The 19,259-nt window shown below is 40.8% G+C and overlaps 1 protein-coding gene across 2 annotated transcripts in view; it reads right to left on the bottom strand.

Annotated features, from left to right (window-relative positions):
* BBS7 (Bardet-Biedl syndrome 7) overlaps positions 1-18,755 on the bottom strand; it is a 41,479-nt gene extending 22,724 nt beyond the window's left edge. For both annotated transcript variants that reach the window (XM_084855948.1, XM_084855947.1), the window contains exons 1-7: positions 18,512-18,755; positions 11,904-11,969; positions 10,202-10,264; positions 8,179-8,354; positions 5,301-5,487; positions 909-981; positions 468-584 (exon numbers count right to left, since the gene is read on the bottom strand). In XM_084855948.1, coding sequence (XP_084712074.1) covers positions 468-584; positions 909-981; positions 5,301-5,487; positions 8,179-8,354; positions 10,202-10,264; positions 11,904-11,969; positions 18,512-18,547 — 718 coding nt within the window. In that variant the 5' untranslated portion in view covers positions 18,548-18,755. The remainder of the gene's footprint in view (positions 1-467; positions 585-908; positions 982-5,300; positions 5,488-8,178; positions 8,355-10,201; positions 10,265-11,903; positions 11,970-18,511) is intronic.
* Between the last annotated feature and the right edge of the window lie 504 nt (positions 18,756-19,259).

A 19,259-nucleotide genomic window follows, 5' to 3' on the forward strand; every position in this document is an offset into this window, starting at 1 on the left:
ATATCCCTCAGGAAGACATAATACTCTCTCTCTAAGCAAGATGCTGACTATGTTTGATACAGTGATGACTCACCCAATAGAAAGGTGGTCAAAATACTATCTGCTATGAAATACATACAGGAGCTGGAAGGAAAGGTGGTAGAATTGTCTTTGTCCCATTCTAGAGCTTCCCCTAACCTGTTTTAGGAAGTACAGTGAGGGAGACCACTCCCAGTCAATGAGGTAAATGCTGATTATCATAACCAAAAGCCTGCCTGAATTGATTTCAAAAGCCTGCCTGAATTGATTTCAAAAGCATGCCTGAATTCAATTGTTTTTGAGAGTTGGTAGTAAATCTGTTATTTATTAAGTGGTATACCTTAGACATCTCAATATGTAAACTGCAATTATAAAGAGAGTTGTGAACTTCTTTCATATTATACCAGCTGTAACAGCATATGATCTGGGAGAAACACTAAGACACCTACCACCTCTTTTTTTCTCATTTCCAATTTTCCACCTTTCCACTGGAGAAAGACCGGTGATCTGTACCAGACCAATTTTACCATCAGATGTCCCAAACAGGACTTCTTCACCAGAGTCACCTAAGAACAGAAATTAAAATTATGGCTGCAGTAGTTATTTAGTAGGATTCTGCAAACTATTATATGATTCAGAACTCTGAGGTATTTTCTTTAATGCTGGCTTGCAGAAAAGTCTCAAATATTATAGCAAAAGAAACTGCTTGTTTGCCTTATTCCCACTGGTCCTAGAAACACAGGTGAGTAAGAAGTGTTCTGCCACTATAAGAATTCACCTATAGCAGTATTAATAATTGTTAATTAAAACAAAGATTCTTTGTCTATTAAAAATCCACACTGTGCATTTTATTACAATTCAGTAAAAACATACTAGTAGATTCTACTTACCACCATTTCCATTGTTCAAAGCCAGAACTGCAGGTGGACCTGGGACTTCCATTTCATACAGCAAATCTGACCCCTCAAGAAAATGAAGTGGAAACACTATTAGATCTCTTGTCTTTTTCTTTCATTTTAATTTCAGAGGAAAGGAAGCAAGTGTAAAGCAGAGCTTTCTAGAATGCAGTATTGTGGTCCTGTCCTTATGGCTGGATGAAACCTAGGGCCTAATCCATTCAGTGCAACCCAGTGCCATGATTTTATTCCAAAGCCAGGCTTATTTATACTTTGGGGGGGGGGGCCTAATAAGGTCAAAGGAAAACTGGGTATAAGGATAACAAAACAAGAAAAGAGCAAAGGGTATCAATGTGAAGCAGAAACAGAAAATACTAAGCTAGATGGACAAGCAGTATGACTTAATATAAAGGAACTTTCTGCATTTCTAAAGAAAACATGAAGGGGAATGGAGAAGGCGAAAGCTTCAGAAAACAAAGTTTCTGCTCAGGACAAAGAAAAGAACTGTCAAGGTAAATAATTTGAAGGATCACAGAAAACCCTTTGGGGGGAGTTCCACAATCAAGACGATGCCAGTTAAAAGGCCCTGTCCTCTTGGCAGAGCAGGGTCTCCAAAGTTGACCACAGTTGATCGGAAGGTTCATGCTGGATGAAATCCTTCAAATAAATGTTTGATGCAACCTCAATTCTTCCTGCTATACCACTTATTATATATACATGCAAATACACTAAATAAAAAATTTAAACAGGGTTTCTCTTTTTAATTCAGAGAAGTAATGGTCCCTCTGACAAATTGAAAAAGCTTCAGCTCGTGGTTAACAAAGATGTAATTGTTGAAATGAACATAAATAGTTACTATCATGCAGCATAATGGTTCATATTGGATAGATGGCAATATACAGATATTTTAATTATTTAAATGTTTTATGAACTATTTTATAAATTGTATTTGAATGAGATATATAAAAATGCAAATACAAATGGCTTAAGGTATTTAACCCAAGAATGCTTTATAATTTTCAATGTTTAAGTGTTTTATTTATTTATTTATTTCATTTCTATACCGCCCAATAGCCGAAGCAATCTGGGCGGTTCACAAAAACTAAAACCAAACAACAAGTGTTTGTTTTCTTAGATCCACTTATTATATTCTTATAGGTACAAGGAAATAAATTTGGCTGCATTCGGACATAATAGCCCATGATGGGCTAATAAGCTATGCACAGTAGCTTATCTGTGAATTAGTCCACGATCCCTCACCACATGAACAGGCTAATAAGGTACTGTGAGTAGCATATTAATCTACTGTGTGTACTCTGACCACCGCACACACCCGCCCCCTGTCCTGCTGCAGTCCTTCCACCCGAGCAGCGACACTGTTTCACATCTACAGCGCTGGATGGCTGCAGTCCAGAGGCAGCCAATCCACCAGCCAAACTTGTCGCGATCACTCACCCGCTCAGTGGGGGAGGCTGTGTGTGAAGTTTTCAACCGATCCTGCAAAGCCCCAGCCTTTAAAGCCACAACCCCCTTTTTTGCGCACTTGGGATCTCCTAAAGGAGGCCTGAGGATGCGGACAAGGTGCTTGGCCAAGTCCGATCGACCATTTGTGTGCTTGACCCTTGCCCTTCATGACTTATCAAACAAGGAGGGGATGTCTGGCTGGGTCCAGGAGGTTGTAAATTCCTCCTTGAGTGAGGTAGTGGTGCCTGCCGCTTTAAAAGAGGCAGTAATTAGACCACTCCTGAAAAAGCCTAACCTGGACCCAGAGGATGTTAACAATTAAAGGTCAGTGGCCAACATCCCCTTCCTGGGCAAGGTGCTTGAGCGGGTGGTTGTAGGACAGCTCCAGGCACTGTTGAATGAAATGGACTATCTAGATCCATTTAAATCGGGCTTCAGGCCTGGTTTTGGAACGGAAACTGCCTTGGTCGCCCTGTGGGATGACCTCTGCCGGGAGAGGGACAGGGGGAGTGCGACCCTGTTGATTCTTCTGGACCTCTCAGTGGCTTTCGATACCATCAACCATGGTATCCTTCTGGATAGGTTGTCTGGGTTGGGAGCTGGAGGCACTGCACTACAGTGGTTCCGCTCCTACTTGGATGGCCGATTCCAGAAGGTGGTGCTGGGGGATTATTGCTCTGTGCCATGGCAATTGTGCCATGGGGTTCCACAGGGCTCTATTTTATCCCCCATGCTGTTTAACATCTACATGAAACCGCTGGGGGAAGTTATCCAGAGGTGTGGGCTGAGGTGCCATCAATATGCGGATGACACCCAGCTCTACCTCTCTTTCTCATCAAAACCAGGTGAAGCAGTGGCTGTTCTGAATCAGTGCCTAGGCACGGTAATGGACTGGATGAGGGCCAATAAACTGAAACTCAATCCAGACAAGACGGAGGTACTGTTAGTGGGTGGTTCGCCTGCCCGGCTAGGTGATATTCAACCTGTTCTGGAGGGGGTTGCACTCCCCCTAAAGGATCAGGTTCGTAGTTTGGGAGTGCTCTTGGATCCAGAACTGTCACTTGAGGCACAGGTGAATTCAGTGGCACGGAGCACTTTTTATCAGCTTAGGCTGGTATACCAACTACGCCCTTATCTGGACAGAGACAGCCTAGCTACAGTTATGCATGCTCTGATAACTTCTCGTCTGGATTACTGCAATGCGTTATACGTGGAGCTGCCTTTGAAAACGGTCCGGAAACTTCAGCTGGTCCACAATAGGGCAGCAAGATTGTTAACAGGGAGTGGCCTGCGAGCTCATATTACGCCAGTACTTTTCCAGCTGCACTGGCTGCCAGTCCATTTCCAGGCCCGATTCAAAGTGCTGGTGTTAACATTCAAAGCCCTTAACGGCTTGGGGCCAGGTTACCTGAAGGATCGCCTCCTCCCATATGTGCCTGCCCGGACCTTAAGATCATCGTCAGCGGCCCTTCTCCATGAGCCCCTGCCAAAGGAAGTGAGGCGGGTGGCTACTCGGAGGAGGGCTTCTTCTGCTGTGGCACCCCGGCTGTAGAATGAGCTCCCTAGTGAGGTTCGCCTGGCACCTACATTGTATTCCTTTCGGCGCCAGGTGAAGACCTTTTTATTTTCCCAGGCATTTTAGCATTTTAGCTTTCTAAATTTTTAGCTTTGCTGTTTTAAATCTGTATTTTAAACTCCTGCACTGCTGCTAGGTTTTATTGTGGTTGTATTGTTATATTGTGGTTTTAATGTTCTATATATTTTAAATTGTTTTATTGTGTGTTGTTTGGTTTTAATTTTTGTGAACCGCCCAGAGAGCTTCGGCTATTGGGCGGTATAGAAATGTAAAATAAATAAATAAATAAATAAATAAATAAAGACAAGCCTGTATTCCAGCAAGGGGGGGGAGGGATTTTTGCTTCATCACTAAGGTGCTAAAGTAATCTATAGCCCTTAGCCTAATTTCATATTGCTTGAATAGAGGCTGGGCTGAGGGCTGTAGATCGCTAAAGCGCTTTAGCGATGAAGTGAAAATGCCCTCCTCCCCCCAGCTGGAATACAGGGCTTTTGACAAGCCTGTATTCCGGCGGGGGGGGGGGGGGGAGACCCAGCCTCTATTGCAGCAATGAGCAGAGTGGCAGCAGTCTTGACTGCTCTTGGTCCACAGCTCTCTAACTGGCCAAAGTAACCCACAGTGACCTCGAGGGGACATGATAACCCATGGTGGGTTAAATAAACCCTGCTTCAGACCATGGGTATCAACATGGGTTATTTTGGTTGACTGAGTCATCATGAGTAAAAAAAATTCCCGACAGAAGACACAATAACCCACTGTGGGTTAAATAAACCATTGTAGGTTAATTAACTCATCGTGGGTTATTGTGTCATGTGAACCCAGTCTCTGGCTTATTTATCAACCTGTAACATGTACACATACTAAATGCATTTCCAGCCACATTCACCAAGATGCAACAACTGGCTACCATCTTCTGCCAAATGTACATATGTGTACTGTTGAACAAGATGTAGCCCCTGTAGCCACCCTGAGGGCTCTCTGGAGCTGTATGGTGGGATAAATGTCCAAAAATGAAAATAAATAAATACAAAACTCTCCATTTCATGAAACAGGAAACGACAATGGATTGGATCCATATTTAGGGTGTAGAACTGGGCTGGCAGAAGTGGACTTCCCCACTGCCTCCTCCCCATGGCAGCCCCTTCAGACCCTGAATGCCACAGAGAGGATTGAGGGACCCTGTTGAACCAGGGGGTGATCCCTGAAAATTGAGCAGGGGCACCTTCTGTGAGTGCGAGCCCCTCCATTCACAGAAGGCAGATCTGGATCCAAAGCAATGTATTTACTGGCTGTTTCTCTGAATCACTTTTAATATATGCTAACGGCAACAAGCAAATAAGGTTTACCTGCAAAACCCTAAGAACTCTATCTTGACATGCCAAAACAGGCGTAATGCAAGACAGTTTCTCTACTGGAAGACAGAGAACATCATTGATTTTATCTCCTGATAGGTAGTAGTGCTGGTCCTTACAGTCACAGTAATGGTTGTAGATATAGCTTGCACCAAGAAAGAGATCTGATCCAGATATATACCTAAAATGATAATAATTCTAATCAATACTATCTTCTCACCATTGTACTAAAAGTTAAAATATTTTAAGTGCCATCTCTATGCATAAGCTGTTTTTGCATTATACTTTATTAAGTGTTCACACACTTAGGCCCAAACTACACACATCCAAGTGGAGGTGATCAGGAGCACAGGAGGAATGGAGGAAAAGCACATAATTATTTCAGCTCTAAATCCTGAGCTATGCAGAACTACCTCTCGGGGGTTTCAAATATGTGTTTGGGATGGGGAAAATGTGGAGTGATTAACAGCAGGAAAATGGTGGGGAAAGGGATCTTCCCCCACCTTTTCCTTTCTTGCTGGAAATAATTTTTTCCTATTTTCAAATGGCCATTGGACTACCATTATATACATTTCCATGTAACACATAGTTTCGGTCTCCTAAGGGACTAATTCAGAAGAACAAATTTGGCCTGTTATTTAAAAGGAAACTGGCTGAATTAAATGGATGTTAAATGCTCGATGTCACAATGAGTTCAGTTTTACTCATCCTTTTGTGCAATATGGGATACCTACTGGGAAGTATTGTTTTTTATTATTCATTAGTACAGTCTGGCTTTTATCTGGGTTTCAACTAAACATTCAAAATGGTAATTATTCTCCAGACATTCTATAAATTATCTTATTAGCACAGCTATACAGCAGATATATAGATATAACAGTTTGATAGTAATTAAAATGGCATGCCTACAAAATGGTTTTTTTATTGCTTTAGAAATATACACACACACACACAAAATTGTTTTAAATTTTTTAGGGATATTCTGTCTCTTTGAGTGATGTCCTAATTAATATTGATAAGTAGCAGTCATTCATAGAGTACAAATGGTGGATTAAGATCAGAAAACATATAATACTCATACTGAAATATGTATTCAGAATCAAAGCAAGAATAATGAGGACTGGGAGAAGACTTGAGTAGCAAAGAAAACAGAATCAAACCATGCTTGTCATTATCCAGTGCAGAGCAGAGAGTAGAATATTGGATTTGGATGTGACTAACCCCCAGATTCAAATCCACTCATTTACAAAACTCCCTGTGTTTCCTTGAGCAAGTCACTGGGCCAGTTTGCATGATTAAATAAGCCATGGTGGCTTGTTTTAATCTCCCACAAGTGCTGGACACCATTCCCCTAATTATCTGCTCAGGCATGGCTTGATGTGCTGTCAGAACACAGGTGACATGGCTTGTTTGAGGGAGGAAACAACCCTAAAATAACCCAACAACAGGCCACGGGTTATTTGAGGGTTGTTTCTCCCTCAAACAAGCTGTCCAACCTGGATTCGGATGACATGACAAAGAGGGTAATTAGGGAAATGGAGCCCGGCACACACAGGGCTCCATGATTATTGTATGAACCTATTCACTTTCTCCAAGCTTATTCCCATGATCACTTTGGTGCTAAAAGATTGTTCTCAGCTCTTCAGAGGAAGGATGGGATACCAATGTAAGAAGTAGTAAGGCAGAAAGAAGACTTCTAAGTATTTCTAGTTTGGTTCTGAACTCAAAGTGGTACAACTGACAAATCTGACAATTCGATTAGTTTTTTCTTTAATATGGAACACCATCGTTCCTAATACTAACCTATTATTGGAGAAAGATGATAGTTTTCTAGAGAACTGAACATGTAATGAAAGAAGCATTATTGCCAGTGCTGTGTATACCAGTTCTACTGTCTTTCCTAGTAAACAGATTTTGCAGTGATTGAAAAACCTGCAAATTCTGTTTGACTGGAGGTGACAGCAGAACAAAAGAAATGAGTGTGTATATGATCGGTAACCATGCCTCTATCATTCATTCAACTTGTTTAAAAACTATTATTTGACTCCAACTATATGACATAGTGTGTCACTTTAATTGCAGGTAGGGGGGAAATGTGTATTTGGTTATATAACAACAATTGCTTGGTTACTGGTTACAGTACTATTTGTATGTAGTAGCACAGAAAAAAAATTATATCCAAAAATGCTGAGCTTATACTATCTATACTATGCATTTTACTTAGATTTAATAAGGCTCAGTGTACTAACTACTATGTTCTTTTTACTTATAGGCAGCAATCATATGCAACAACATCTGGGTGAAAATAAAGCCAACGGGTTTTTATAGCACATCAACATTTAATAAAATTAGCATTATTATGTCAAACTATCTTAAGTTGCGTATCTACATCAATTACACAAGATTAAAGTATTATGCACATAAGGTACAGAGAGCACTGTGAAAACCTCAGTTAGAAGATTTGATTTAACTGTGATTTAATGTAATTGTGGCTCAGCTGAAGTGCCACACTGTTTCAACCTTATCTTTCAATTAAACTGATTAGATTTAAATGACTCAGCTAATTTCCACATTTATTATTTTAACAACTTCCATCAAAGTCAGTGCTTGTGTGTATATATTTTGTTGAGGGAAAAATATTGTTAAGCATAGGACTGGTAGGGGAGGGGAGACCTTTTTACAGAAACATACAAAAATAAATGGTTTAAGCTAGGATTAAATGGGAAGAAATGGTATTAGAATACATAAAGTGATTATTAAACAGGACATTGAAATGTAACAACTCTTTGATTCACCTGGTAGGATAACAGTTTAGCACCTAATGACAGTAACATATCTTAGTACTTACTAAGGTAGCTTTCAATATACATACATAGCTTTGATGTTCTCAGTGAGGTTGGTATTAAACGAAAGGAACTGTTTCCCTTTCTTTGTGAAACCTCTAACCTCAGATCCTGCAGCTACAAATATTTTCTCCTGGAGTGTATTAAGAGCACCTCCTAGTTCTAGCCTTGCAGTCTTTTCCCCTGGCAAGGTCTTGAATACTGGCTAAAGAAAGAAAAATAATGTTCAGTGTCATAACAAAACAAACTTTGAGATGTGTTTAAAAACAGAAAATATACGCATTCCTTTTTGTATTATTTCAGTGATTTCATACTATCTATTTATCTAAGATATTTGGCCCTTCACATAGCTTACTATTAAAATCAGCTGAATATCAAAACATTCATTTATAATTAAATATACACAATTGCCAAATATCGCAAAATCCAGCTAATAGAAAGTGAACCAATACAACTGAACAGCAACCCAAACTAGAGTTCATACCTAAACGCCTGATGAAACAGGAAGACCATACATATTTTACTGAATGGACACGAGTGGATTTCCTCAAGTATTCCATAATACCAAGGTCACAGCTGAGAATGCCGTGCTCTAACATTTCATACATTCTAAGCAGAGTGACCCGGAGACTGGCCTCTGTGACTCATCTTAATGGAAGAAGAGAAACATCTATAGAGTGAAATTCTCTAAGGTGTACGTGTCCCAAAAAGCAAAGAGCTTTGTAGGTGAACTCCAGCACTAGAGCTCAAATTATGGGGGGACCATTAATGAAATTCACAAGCCCTACTCTCTAATTCCTGCAAATGTTAGCCAAATCATGCCCCCAAGGCCAGGTAACTAAGAGGCCCATCAAAACAAAAAATAAGCGGACAGGGCCTGCTCTGGCTCCCCTGTAATTTACTGTCCAGCACTTTCTGACCTTCCAGACAGGATTCAAAGTTTGCAGTTGCTCAAACTGAAGGTCTTTATGCTTCCTCATTCCCATAATGAGATAAACAACAGCATCAGTTGAATGCTTCTGAACAGTTTTCAAAAGAAATCCCAGATAGCCAAGGATTACTGGCTATGGAAAACTGGGAGTGGAAAACTAGGAGTTTCCAAAGACTTTCTTCTCCTTCTACCAAATTCCCAAACCATTTTTAAAACTCTCCCAAACTCAAAAATAAGTTTGAGGGTTCTGTAGGGGGAAGCTACTTCAAGGGAATCTAAACAACATTATGAGAGTGGATTTCTAACGGACTTTCCCTTCCCCTCCTCTCCACTGCAGCTCTCCCCAAAATCTGCTCTGAAGATTCCCCGAGCCCTCCAAAGCACGTGGGAGGCTGCAAGGAGGAGGGGGAATGCATTCCACTAGCGAATACTATTCCACTGGTGGACAGACAGTATTGGACGCAACTCCAAATAACCGCACTGGGTATGTGGGTATTACATGCAAGCCATCCTTTGTCTATACTGAAAACATTTAGAATAAACACAGAGAGATTCTATTTTTTAAAAAAAATTTCCAAGCCAGCATGTACCAGAAGTAGGCATTTAAAAAAAAAAAATTTATTCAACAATTGTTTTAAGCAACAAGAAACAAAGGGGGAAAGAAAAACAGGAAAGAGAAGAAAAAAGGGGGAGGAAGAGGGAGGGAGATAGGGTTATGGTTTATATTTTGATGCCTCTACAGCATTTTCAGTTAGAAAGAAAAAGGGGAGGAGAAGAACATCTATTTTAGCTCACAATACTTGGTCAAAAATTAGAAATTATCTACACATACAAGTTAGTGTACGCTTTCTAGGTGCCTGAGTAGACATCCGAACAAAGCTGTGATGAAATGTATGCTCAAACGTAGCAAAAGCTGTGAGGTCATCAGTCCATTAAAAAACAGATGGTAAAGACATATCCTTCCATCCTTGACATACACATTTCTTGGCAATCATAAAGGCTTGCATAACACACTTCTGTGTACCATAAAAAGCCTTAATAAGCTCATGTTTTGGTATATTAAGCTTCGATTTGTGAGCAATAAATAAAAAGCTATGTAAACTATTAAATAAGTGACTTACCACAGCTTCACCTTTTTTGATACCAAAACAGGTAATAACACCGTCATGATCTCCAATGACAACCTTAAAAGTAAAATAAATAACAAGCTATGTCTACATTACTCCTTTATGAGTTCAAAGGAAAGACATTTCTGTCTACTTAATAAGGATAATATCCAGCTATATTCTCTAGTCTAGATTTTCTCCCTTCTAACGAGTTCCATAATTCAAAAGGCATGTCTGTTATTTCAACTTGGATATTTCATTGCCTCAAACTTAATATGCCCAAGATTCAATCTCATTTTTCCTTCTTCTCCTTAATTACTCTTCATATCCATCAACACTACCACCATCCTGCTTGATGACAAGACAGAAAGCTTTGTCTTTACCTTTGGATTCTTCCTATTCTTTGTTTCCCATATTCAGTGTCACCAAGTCACCAAGTCACAATGTTTTTCCAACACTGCAAAAATCCTTTCTTTTCCCTGTATTCTCTCTAGTAAAACTCTGCTTCATTCTCTGACTGTGACCTGCCTTGCCTTCCCATGTTACAACTTCATCCTTTCACCTCTATCCAAAAACTATGCTACCAAATGATCCACTTTTCTTGTCACTCAGACCATGCAGTACTTATCCCCACATTCCTACACATTTCTACATTTTAACACAACCGACTACTCCTTGTCTTTAAATCTCTCTGCAGCCTTACCACCCTATTTTTTTGCCTTTAATTCCCATTACATCCTTGCCTGATTTTCATTCTTCTAGCCTTTGCTGTCTCCTGATCTCTTAAATGACTCCCTTCCACATCCCAAACTCAAATGAATGTGTACTTTGTTCATCCTTTGCTACCCTTTCCTCTCTCCCCTATGTTGTCTTCCCCACAGCCAAAATTTAGATTGTGAGCTTCTCAAGACAGTAACCCTGTGTTTTATGTATATTACCATGTACATTGATTGATACACATTATTTATCTTTAAAAAACCCAAACAGTGCTGTTTTCAAGTGGGCTTTCAGGAGTAGGATACAGTCAATCACAATAATTTGTAAGTAATCAAGGGTACAATCTTATGCATGTTTAGATAGAAAAAAGTCCTACAACCCCCAGCATTCTCCAGCCAACCAGCTGGTTGGGGAATGCTGGGGCTTGCAAGACTTTTTTTCTGTCTAAACATGCATAGGATTGCACCCTAAGTGACTTAACAGAGAGAGGCTTAAAGGTTATTTAGTTAAAACTTTCAGCTTAAACCTTCACTGTCATGCATTATAAAGGTGACAGCACCAACCATCTACTAGGTGGGAGGTATAGAGGCAAATCCTCCTGTGTAGCAGCATATTACTGAATATGACAACCTTGAGATTGGGCCCTAATTCTAATTTTGGAACTTCTCACAAAATAAAAACAGTACAGTAATAAACTAGCCCATTGTTTCTGTACTATGATACACACAAACGTTTCAGATTTAATGTTATGAGATAGGAAGATTTATTTCTCAAGCCACTGTAGTTTATGAAAGATACTAAGGATTTGAAAAATGAACATTTGAGGCTAAAACACAAGACCGTTATCCATAACTCAGAGGATCCCAAACATAATCTAGATAAGAAACCTGTTAAAAGAAGGTTATTTCTGTTTTATATCTCTGCTATTTGTCCTCAGAGTACAATTTGTATGTGTAACCCTTATCAGATAAAAGTATTTTAAATGAATACACTTCTATACCTTCTGTGTCGCTTTGCGTCCTGATGCAGGGAGCAGCTTCATGGTTTTCTGAGATGTCACTCCCACCTAATTGGGGGAGGGAAGCCCACATTATTGTTAATGTTTTATATCATAGATGCCTATACTGATGACAACATTTTAAAATATCTCTATTTTTAGGAGATATTTTAATATCTCTATTTCAAGTCTAATATTTAAAAATGGATTGCCATGTACCAAAATATAAACAATATTAAGCTATTGTTTTAAAGTCTGTTTTATATAAGAATATAGATATCCAGGCATGATAAAGATTCTGTCATAACAGTATTGACCAAAATGTTGTGGCCAAAGTGCCCTCTGGCACGTAAAACAGTAACAGATTAAGGTTGCAATAACAAACACATTTAGGGCGCAATCCTATGTATGTTTAGACAGAAATAAGTCCTACAACTCCCAGCATGCTGGGAGTTGTAGGCCATTTTTCTGTCTAAGCATGCATAGAATTGCACTCTTACTTGCAATTATAAGCACAGTGAGACTTACTTCTGAGTAACCATGCTAAGATCGAGCTGATATGCAGCATAAGCTATCATTGACTAGAGCCACTTCATCAGATACATGAAAAGTTTTCTTCAGTTGTCACACACACTCACACTCTCTCTCTCCCCCCACAAACTCTGGTACACACAAAAAATGAAACAGTAGCATCAAGAGAACAAGAAATGCAAGAAATACAGACTGTGACATTTCTAAGTAAACCTCAAATGTATACAAGTAACAACTGTGTTATTATCACCAATTATTGATGTTGTGAATAGTCACTGTGCCTTTTGTGTGTAGTTCTGTATAGAAATGCATGAAAAAGAACTTACAAGGCTGCATAGGTTCAGGGAAATAAGCCCCTTAGGGCACAATCCTATGGGGATAGGCAGCCACCTCTGAACTCAGAGGTGACCGCCTATCCAATGCAGGGCAGGAGAAGCACGGAGGGGATCATTCCCTCCGCGCTTCTCCTGCTCTGCATTTGTGGCTAGACAGCAGATTTCAGCTGTCTAGCTGCGGGAACTTGGAGCAGGGGAGGAGGCTGCCAGTACGACACATAGGATGTGTCTGTCGATCTGGTACTAAACAGGGTTAACGAAGAGTAAAGATGGCTGATTTAATCTGGGAGAGGCCTACAAGAAGAGCCCCTAGAAGACCCCAGACTCGTAACCAGCTTTATGTTCCAGACTCTTGTCCCCTGGGCGAGAAGACTGTGAAGTTTGATTCTATACTAAATGATGTTATTTCACTAACTGAGATTCTGAGATTTTGCAGGACTGTCTTTGAAGAAGGGGCAAAAATGCAGCTGTCTTTACAAGCGGCTTTACAGAGCTTGCTCAAGGCCACGACATGCTGGCAGAGTGTCTAAGTGAGGTGAACAGCAGAGCTGAGCATGCTCAGATGCCTACTGAGAGGAGGAAAAGTACTGTTTTGACTTCTCATGGTATACACCTGCTGATAAGAGAATGTCCCTACTCAATGCTAGTTGGGTGGGGAAGTGTAGCCCTGAGCACGAGCGACAACTAGGAGGAGGTGTTTGGGCAGATATGACCAAAAATGGCCAAAGATGACCGGAAGTTCAAAGAAGATATACCAAAGAGAAATGCATCAATCAAGATAGCATGCCCAGATGGTAGACATTGGGTCATATGTTGGGACATTTCAAAGTAGCCCGTTTGTAATGGTGCCAGACATGTTCCCCAGACACATGAAATTATGGGAGATATTTGGGACACCTTGTTTCTGATTGGTGAGCAAATGCTCTAACCACGTGCACCCCATTTTCTATTGGAGGCTGATTGTCTCATTGCACTTTGGGCCCTACCTTTGACCAGAGCAGGGGTATAGAAGCCCAGGGAATGGGAGCTCCAGGGTGGTGCTTTTTGTTCCTGCTGCTGCTGCTCCACTTCCCTCTTTCTGCCATGCCACCAGACCCACGGATTTAGGTAACTATGGACCTCTTTAGACTCTCAGACTTTGGGACTTGGAATGATTTCTGGGAGTGGCATTTGGAATGATTTCTGGGAGTGGGACACGGAATAATGGGCTCAAGTTACAGGAAGCCAGATTCCAGCCGAACATCAGGAAAAACTTCCATGACTGTTAGAGCAATACGATAATGGAACCAATTACCTAGGGAGGTAGTGGGCTCTCTCTCACACTGGAGGCATTCAAGATGAGGCTGGACAGCCATCTGTCAGGGATGCTCTGACTTGGATTCCTGCACCGAGCAGGGGGTTGGACTCGATGGCCTTGTAGGCCCCTTCCAACCCTACTATTCTATGATTCTATGACTTGGAGTGATTTCTGGGTTTGGGACTTGGAGGTTATATCTGAGGAGGGGATTTGGAATCCCATCTTCAGAGGTGACAACTGGAATTATTCCCAAGTCTTGAGTTTTCTGTTCACTCCAACTCCTTCCTCTACTCTTCCTATGCCTAGAGGAACTTAGTAATGCTTCAGCATAAGTTTTTGTATTCAAGTAAGAAGCAGGAGGAGGTAATGGGAGGGTTAACACATAGTTTGAACTGTTTTCGTTTAGCTTTGAACTGCAAGTAGTAAACAGGAGTAACTGGAAAGAGGAGTCATAACAATGTTAGAAGCTCAAGCCGTTATCTTATTGGCCAAGTTCATAGTACCAGCTTTGGCAATTGCAATTCTTTTGCTTTATCTTTTCTTTATGTTGCATTCTTTCTCTGTAATTGGAGAGACAGTTTCTAATGCTCATATAACCACCATGCCATTTTCGTTGTTTTGTATTTTTCCTGACTTTTCTGCAATAAAGCCATAAATATGGTTTCAAGTTACAATCTCGTCTGTAGTGATGTTCTGTGGTGATGTTTACCTGTTGGGATTAGCCTGGTTACCCACAGGGGTGCTTCGGACCCATTTGGGGCAGGTCCTGAGGTTAAATGGGACCGAATTTACGGTGTCGTACTGGCATTTCTGCCTTCCCCGCCCCAGAACGACCCCTGGAATGCCCCATTTTGGCCGCTCTGCATGCCTCTTCAGAGCATGGAGTGTGGGGTTGTTCTGCACTGCCTGTGAGGCAGCGCAGAAGGGGAGGAAGGTCGGTTCTCCAGGAACCAACCTCTGAGTGCGGGCTCCAAGGTCAGTTCCCAGAAAACCAGATATCCTATGGCCATCTAGCCACTGACTAGCGGTCATAGGATTGCTCCCTTAGTTAATATATCATCTGGTTAGCAATGAAAGTTTATGCAATTCAAGAAGAAACAAAATTAGTTAAAACAGCTATGACCACCTCATATGTTTTATCTGTGAAATAAATGAGACCATCAAAAGGATTGACACTGCTGCAGTCACCGTACTACAATGATGACAATTACAGAAGAACATAAATCAGTCTTTTCTGGTCCTGTAAGTCACTGCAGATAACATCAAACTTAACTTTTTCTGATTTATGTGTAAAGTCAGGTCAGGCTAAGATCTCAAAAAGTTATAATATAAGCAAATAAAAAAAAATACATAAGTGTCTCCTTAGTCTACCTCCTCTTAAGGCCAATATAGCTTTGCAAATTTCCTTGCTGCAGAAGATCAAATCAAAACAGTAGCATTACTAGATTCAACATGGGACAAATCTCAAGAGCATTTAATACCTATTTTAAATAGGAAAATGTCAGCAAGGTCTCCAGCTACTGCTGTAATACCACTGAAGTAGCATCTGTTGAAATTATCCATTCAATAATCTACCAAGTCAAAGGAACACTATCCCTTACTGAATTTGTTAGCACTACCCATGGGTCAAATTGACCAACATTAGAGGGATTTTTAAGCAACATGTCGCCCAAGAAATATGGAAGAGAAGCACTGACCAAACTGAAATATGCAGAATTTTAATTATAAACACTTAAGAAAGTGAAAGATTAAATAACCATTTATATAAGTGGTAAATATACAAAGCAAGAGATGGCAAGGGACAACAAGAGTCAACATTAGATCAATCACACTAAAGACACACAGAGATGCACATTGTTTTCTTTTTCATGTAGTCCATAAAGGGCCTGGAAATGCTACAGTTCATAGCTATTTCTTCTTCTGTTTCTACATATTTATTTAGTACCATCAATGCATTAAGAATTGTACAGAACACCAAACTAACACAAAACCAAGAGTCTTGTGGCACTTTAAAGATTGACAAATTTATGGCAACATAAGCTTTCATGGACCAGAACCTACTTCATCAGAGATATGAAATATTCACCTATGTACATAGCTACATATACCCTGAGACAGCAAAGGGGGGAAACATTTTTCACAAAGTGAGGCCAAAAGATCAAGCAACACAAGAGACCATGGCAGGTACATCCCAGAACTATGCAGAAAACCAGTGAATACAAATTCAATTAAATGAATGCATGAACTAATGAAGGTGGGTGTGATCCACTCCCAACAAGCAGCTACTGGTTTTGAACAAGCATAGCAAGGTCAGTAGTGTAAAGAGACACCTAAAGGGGACAATTGCCTTCTTTCCCACTTACAGAGACAAACTGACATGATGGTCAAGGCAGTGATGGGACAGAGAAAGAACTGACTTTAGAACACACAAAAGAAAAAGGAGGTGTCCTGATGCAAATAAAAATGCTTTCCAAGAACAGGGAACAGAATGTCAGAACATAGTAAAGTTAGAAAAAACAGGCTCACAGTAGGAAAGCTTAAGAGTCAGATTTCAAACTGCTCACACACCTGAGGTAGTATCAAGCCTCTTATATAAGATCACCTTTAAGAGGATGTTGATGTTTAATCCTGTGCTGATGGGTCTCTCAACAGTTCAGATTGTGTTAAAAAATGTCAAAGAACTGAATACATGTTATTAAAGCAAAGTGCTTATAAAATCAGTATGTTTCAGAGAATGTTATTGCAATTCATCTTCATCATGTAAGCCCTTAAGTGGTGGCCATACACACGACTGAACGACTACTGAACAACAACAACAAGGATAGTCAGACTGAAAGTGTGAATGAATGTTCATATGCCTTGAGTCACAATTCTATGCACATTTAGCTTTACAGTAAGTATTACTGATCTCAGTGGAACTTAACTTCAGAGTAAACATGAATAGGATCAGGCTGTAAGTAAGTCCAATCACTTAAAATAAACTTGTTTCAAAGAACATTTACTACTCAAACCAAAGAACACTATGCCACTAAGTAAAACTTAAGGACTAGGTTGCTTCACAAACCATAACATCATTGGAAAGGAGGCAAGCAGGCAAATACACCATCGTACATCTGTTCCTGGATCAAGGGACTGCCCCCTCTCCCATCAGAGAAGCCATGTGAGGAAAAACTAGGAGAGGGAGGCAGATGAAAACACCATTATATGCCTGTTCCTGATGTATTTTGTGAGTGCTGTGAACAGGTTTGGGGACTCCAATAAAAATTGGGGCACATCTAATAATGAAAAATAAAATTCTATTTGCATTTGCAGGAGTGTTACCCCACCCCACCCCATCCTAATACTACAGGCAGATACATTGAGGCATATGTTTAGGATCAATCCACCAGTTAATTTTAACAAATCAATTAGGCTTTTTATATTTTAACTGGAATATTTAAAACACAAAACCAGTTTTCTATATTTTGTTAGTAATCCACGATCGATCTAGATTTTGAGAATAAGGAATACACATGGGGTACAATCCATGCATGTTTAAATAGAAAAATGTCCAATTCCCAGCATTCCCCAGCCAGCATGGCTGACTGGGGAATGGCGGGAGTTGTAGGACCTTTTTCTGTTTTTTGTTTAGCGAAATACCACAAAATCACACCAAAGTTGAATTGTACAAAATATTTCCATTTGTTTCAACTCAGAGATTGTGGGGAAAGCTAAAAATATTGACAAACACCTGATTCTTCTTGACAAAAGACTCCGTGAAACTTAAAAGCTAGCCTACTTTCATCGCAGAAGTTCAAGGATGTTGCCTCCCTTCTCAAAATGCAACACAGTGAGAACTTTTCTTCACATTGTCCCTGCTGATGCAGGGCTAATGTGATGGATTTAAAACAAGGACAAGGATAAGCAACTTCCTCATGAGTCATGTCTTATTTATTTATTAGCTGCCCATGTCTGGAAGCAAAGGATTGACAAGGTAGGCAAATTTCCAGGGTTGGGCAACTTGTGGCCCTCCAGATGTTTCCGCCAACAAGTCCCATCAGCCCTAGCCTGCATAGCCAACGGTAGGGGATAATGGGCGTGGTAGGCCAAAATATCTGGGGAGTATAAGGCAACCGGACTGGCCTATTTCTTAAAAAAAAAACCCTTTTTTCTGACAGAGCTCCTCCGTTTTTTATTGCCTTCCATACAAATATTCAAAAGGTGGACATAAGAAGCTTTCCCCATGTTTGGGGAAAAAACCCAGCGGAACTACTGCCTGTCAAGCAGCAGTTAAGGACACAGAAGGAGCATTGTCGGGGGGTGGGGAAGTTGCCATTCGCATCCCCAGCAGTTGTGTCTGTAATAACAGCAACGGGGAGGACTGAGGCTAAAACGATGCTCCCTTTAGCGCACGGCACAAAGCATGCGGACTTGCTGACTGACAAACGCATCCCGGCGCTCCGCAGTACCTGCAAATAATCCACCCGGTTCAGGCTCAGGTCCATGGCGACGAGACTTCAGCGCACGAACACCCCCCAAACCCTGATTTCGTCTCCCTTCCACAGCGTACCCCAGGCGCCAGTATCCCCCAGGTTGTTCTTCGGTCCGAACAACGAAGTGAGGCCTAAACTGCCGCCAGCCCTCCGTTACCACGGTAACGAGGCAGGCCTTCACAGGCCTCTGCCATCTCCGGGCTTCAATTGGGTCTGGCGTAAAGTGGGGAGGCGGGATCGGCTTTTAACTCTCCCTGTGATTGAACAAGGAGCTGCCAATCTAGTAAAACATATTCCTCAGCCTGCGAGTCCAGCGCCGAGAACGCCTGAAAGCCGAGAGGTTGTCCTATAGAAGCGGCGAAAATAAATAAATACAAATAAAAATCTGTATTTTAAACTCCTGTACTGCTGCTAGGTTTTATTGTGGTTGTATTGTTATATTGTGGTTTGAATGTTCTATATATTTTAAATTGTTTTATTGTGTGTTGTTTTGTTTTAATTTTTGTGAACCGACCAGAGAGCTTCGGCTATTGGGCGGTATAGAAATGAAATAAATAAATAAATAAACCACAGGAGAACCAGTGCTGAGTACTGGTGTGCGAAGGCTGATTCTGCCAGAAACTAAAACAAGCTTTGTAGCTCCTAAGGAAGGCTGAGCGCCGAAGAATTGATGCCTTCGAACTGTAGTGCTGGAGAAGACTCTTCCGAGTCCCCTGGACTGCAA

The sequence above is a fragment of the Heloderma suspectum genome, chromosome 5 (genome assembly GCF_057233095.1).
Source record: "Heloderma suspectum isolate Gila_16-S chromosome 5, 16-S_ref, whole genome shotgun sequence".
Taxonomy (NCBI): domain Eukaryota; kingdom Metazoa; phylum Chordata; class Lepidosauria; order Squamata; family Helodermatidae; genus Heloderma; species Heloderma suspectum.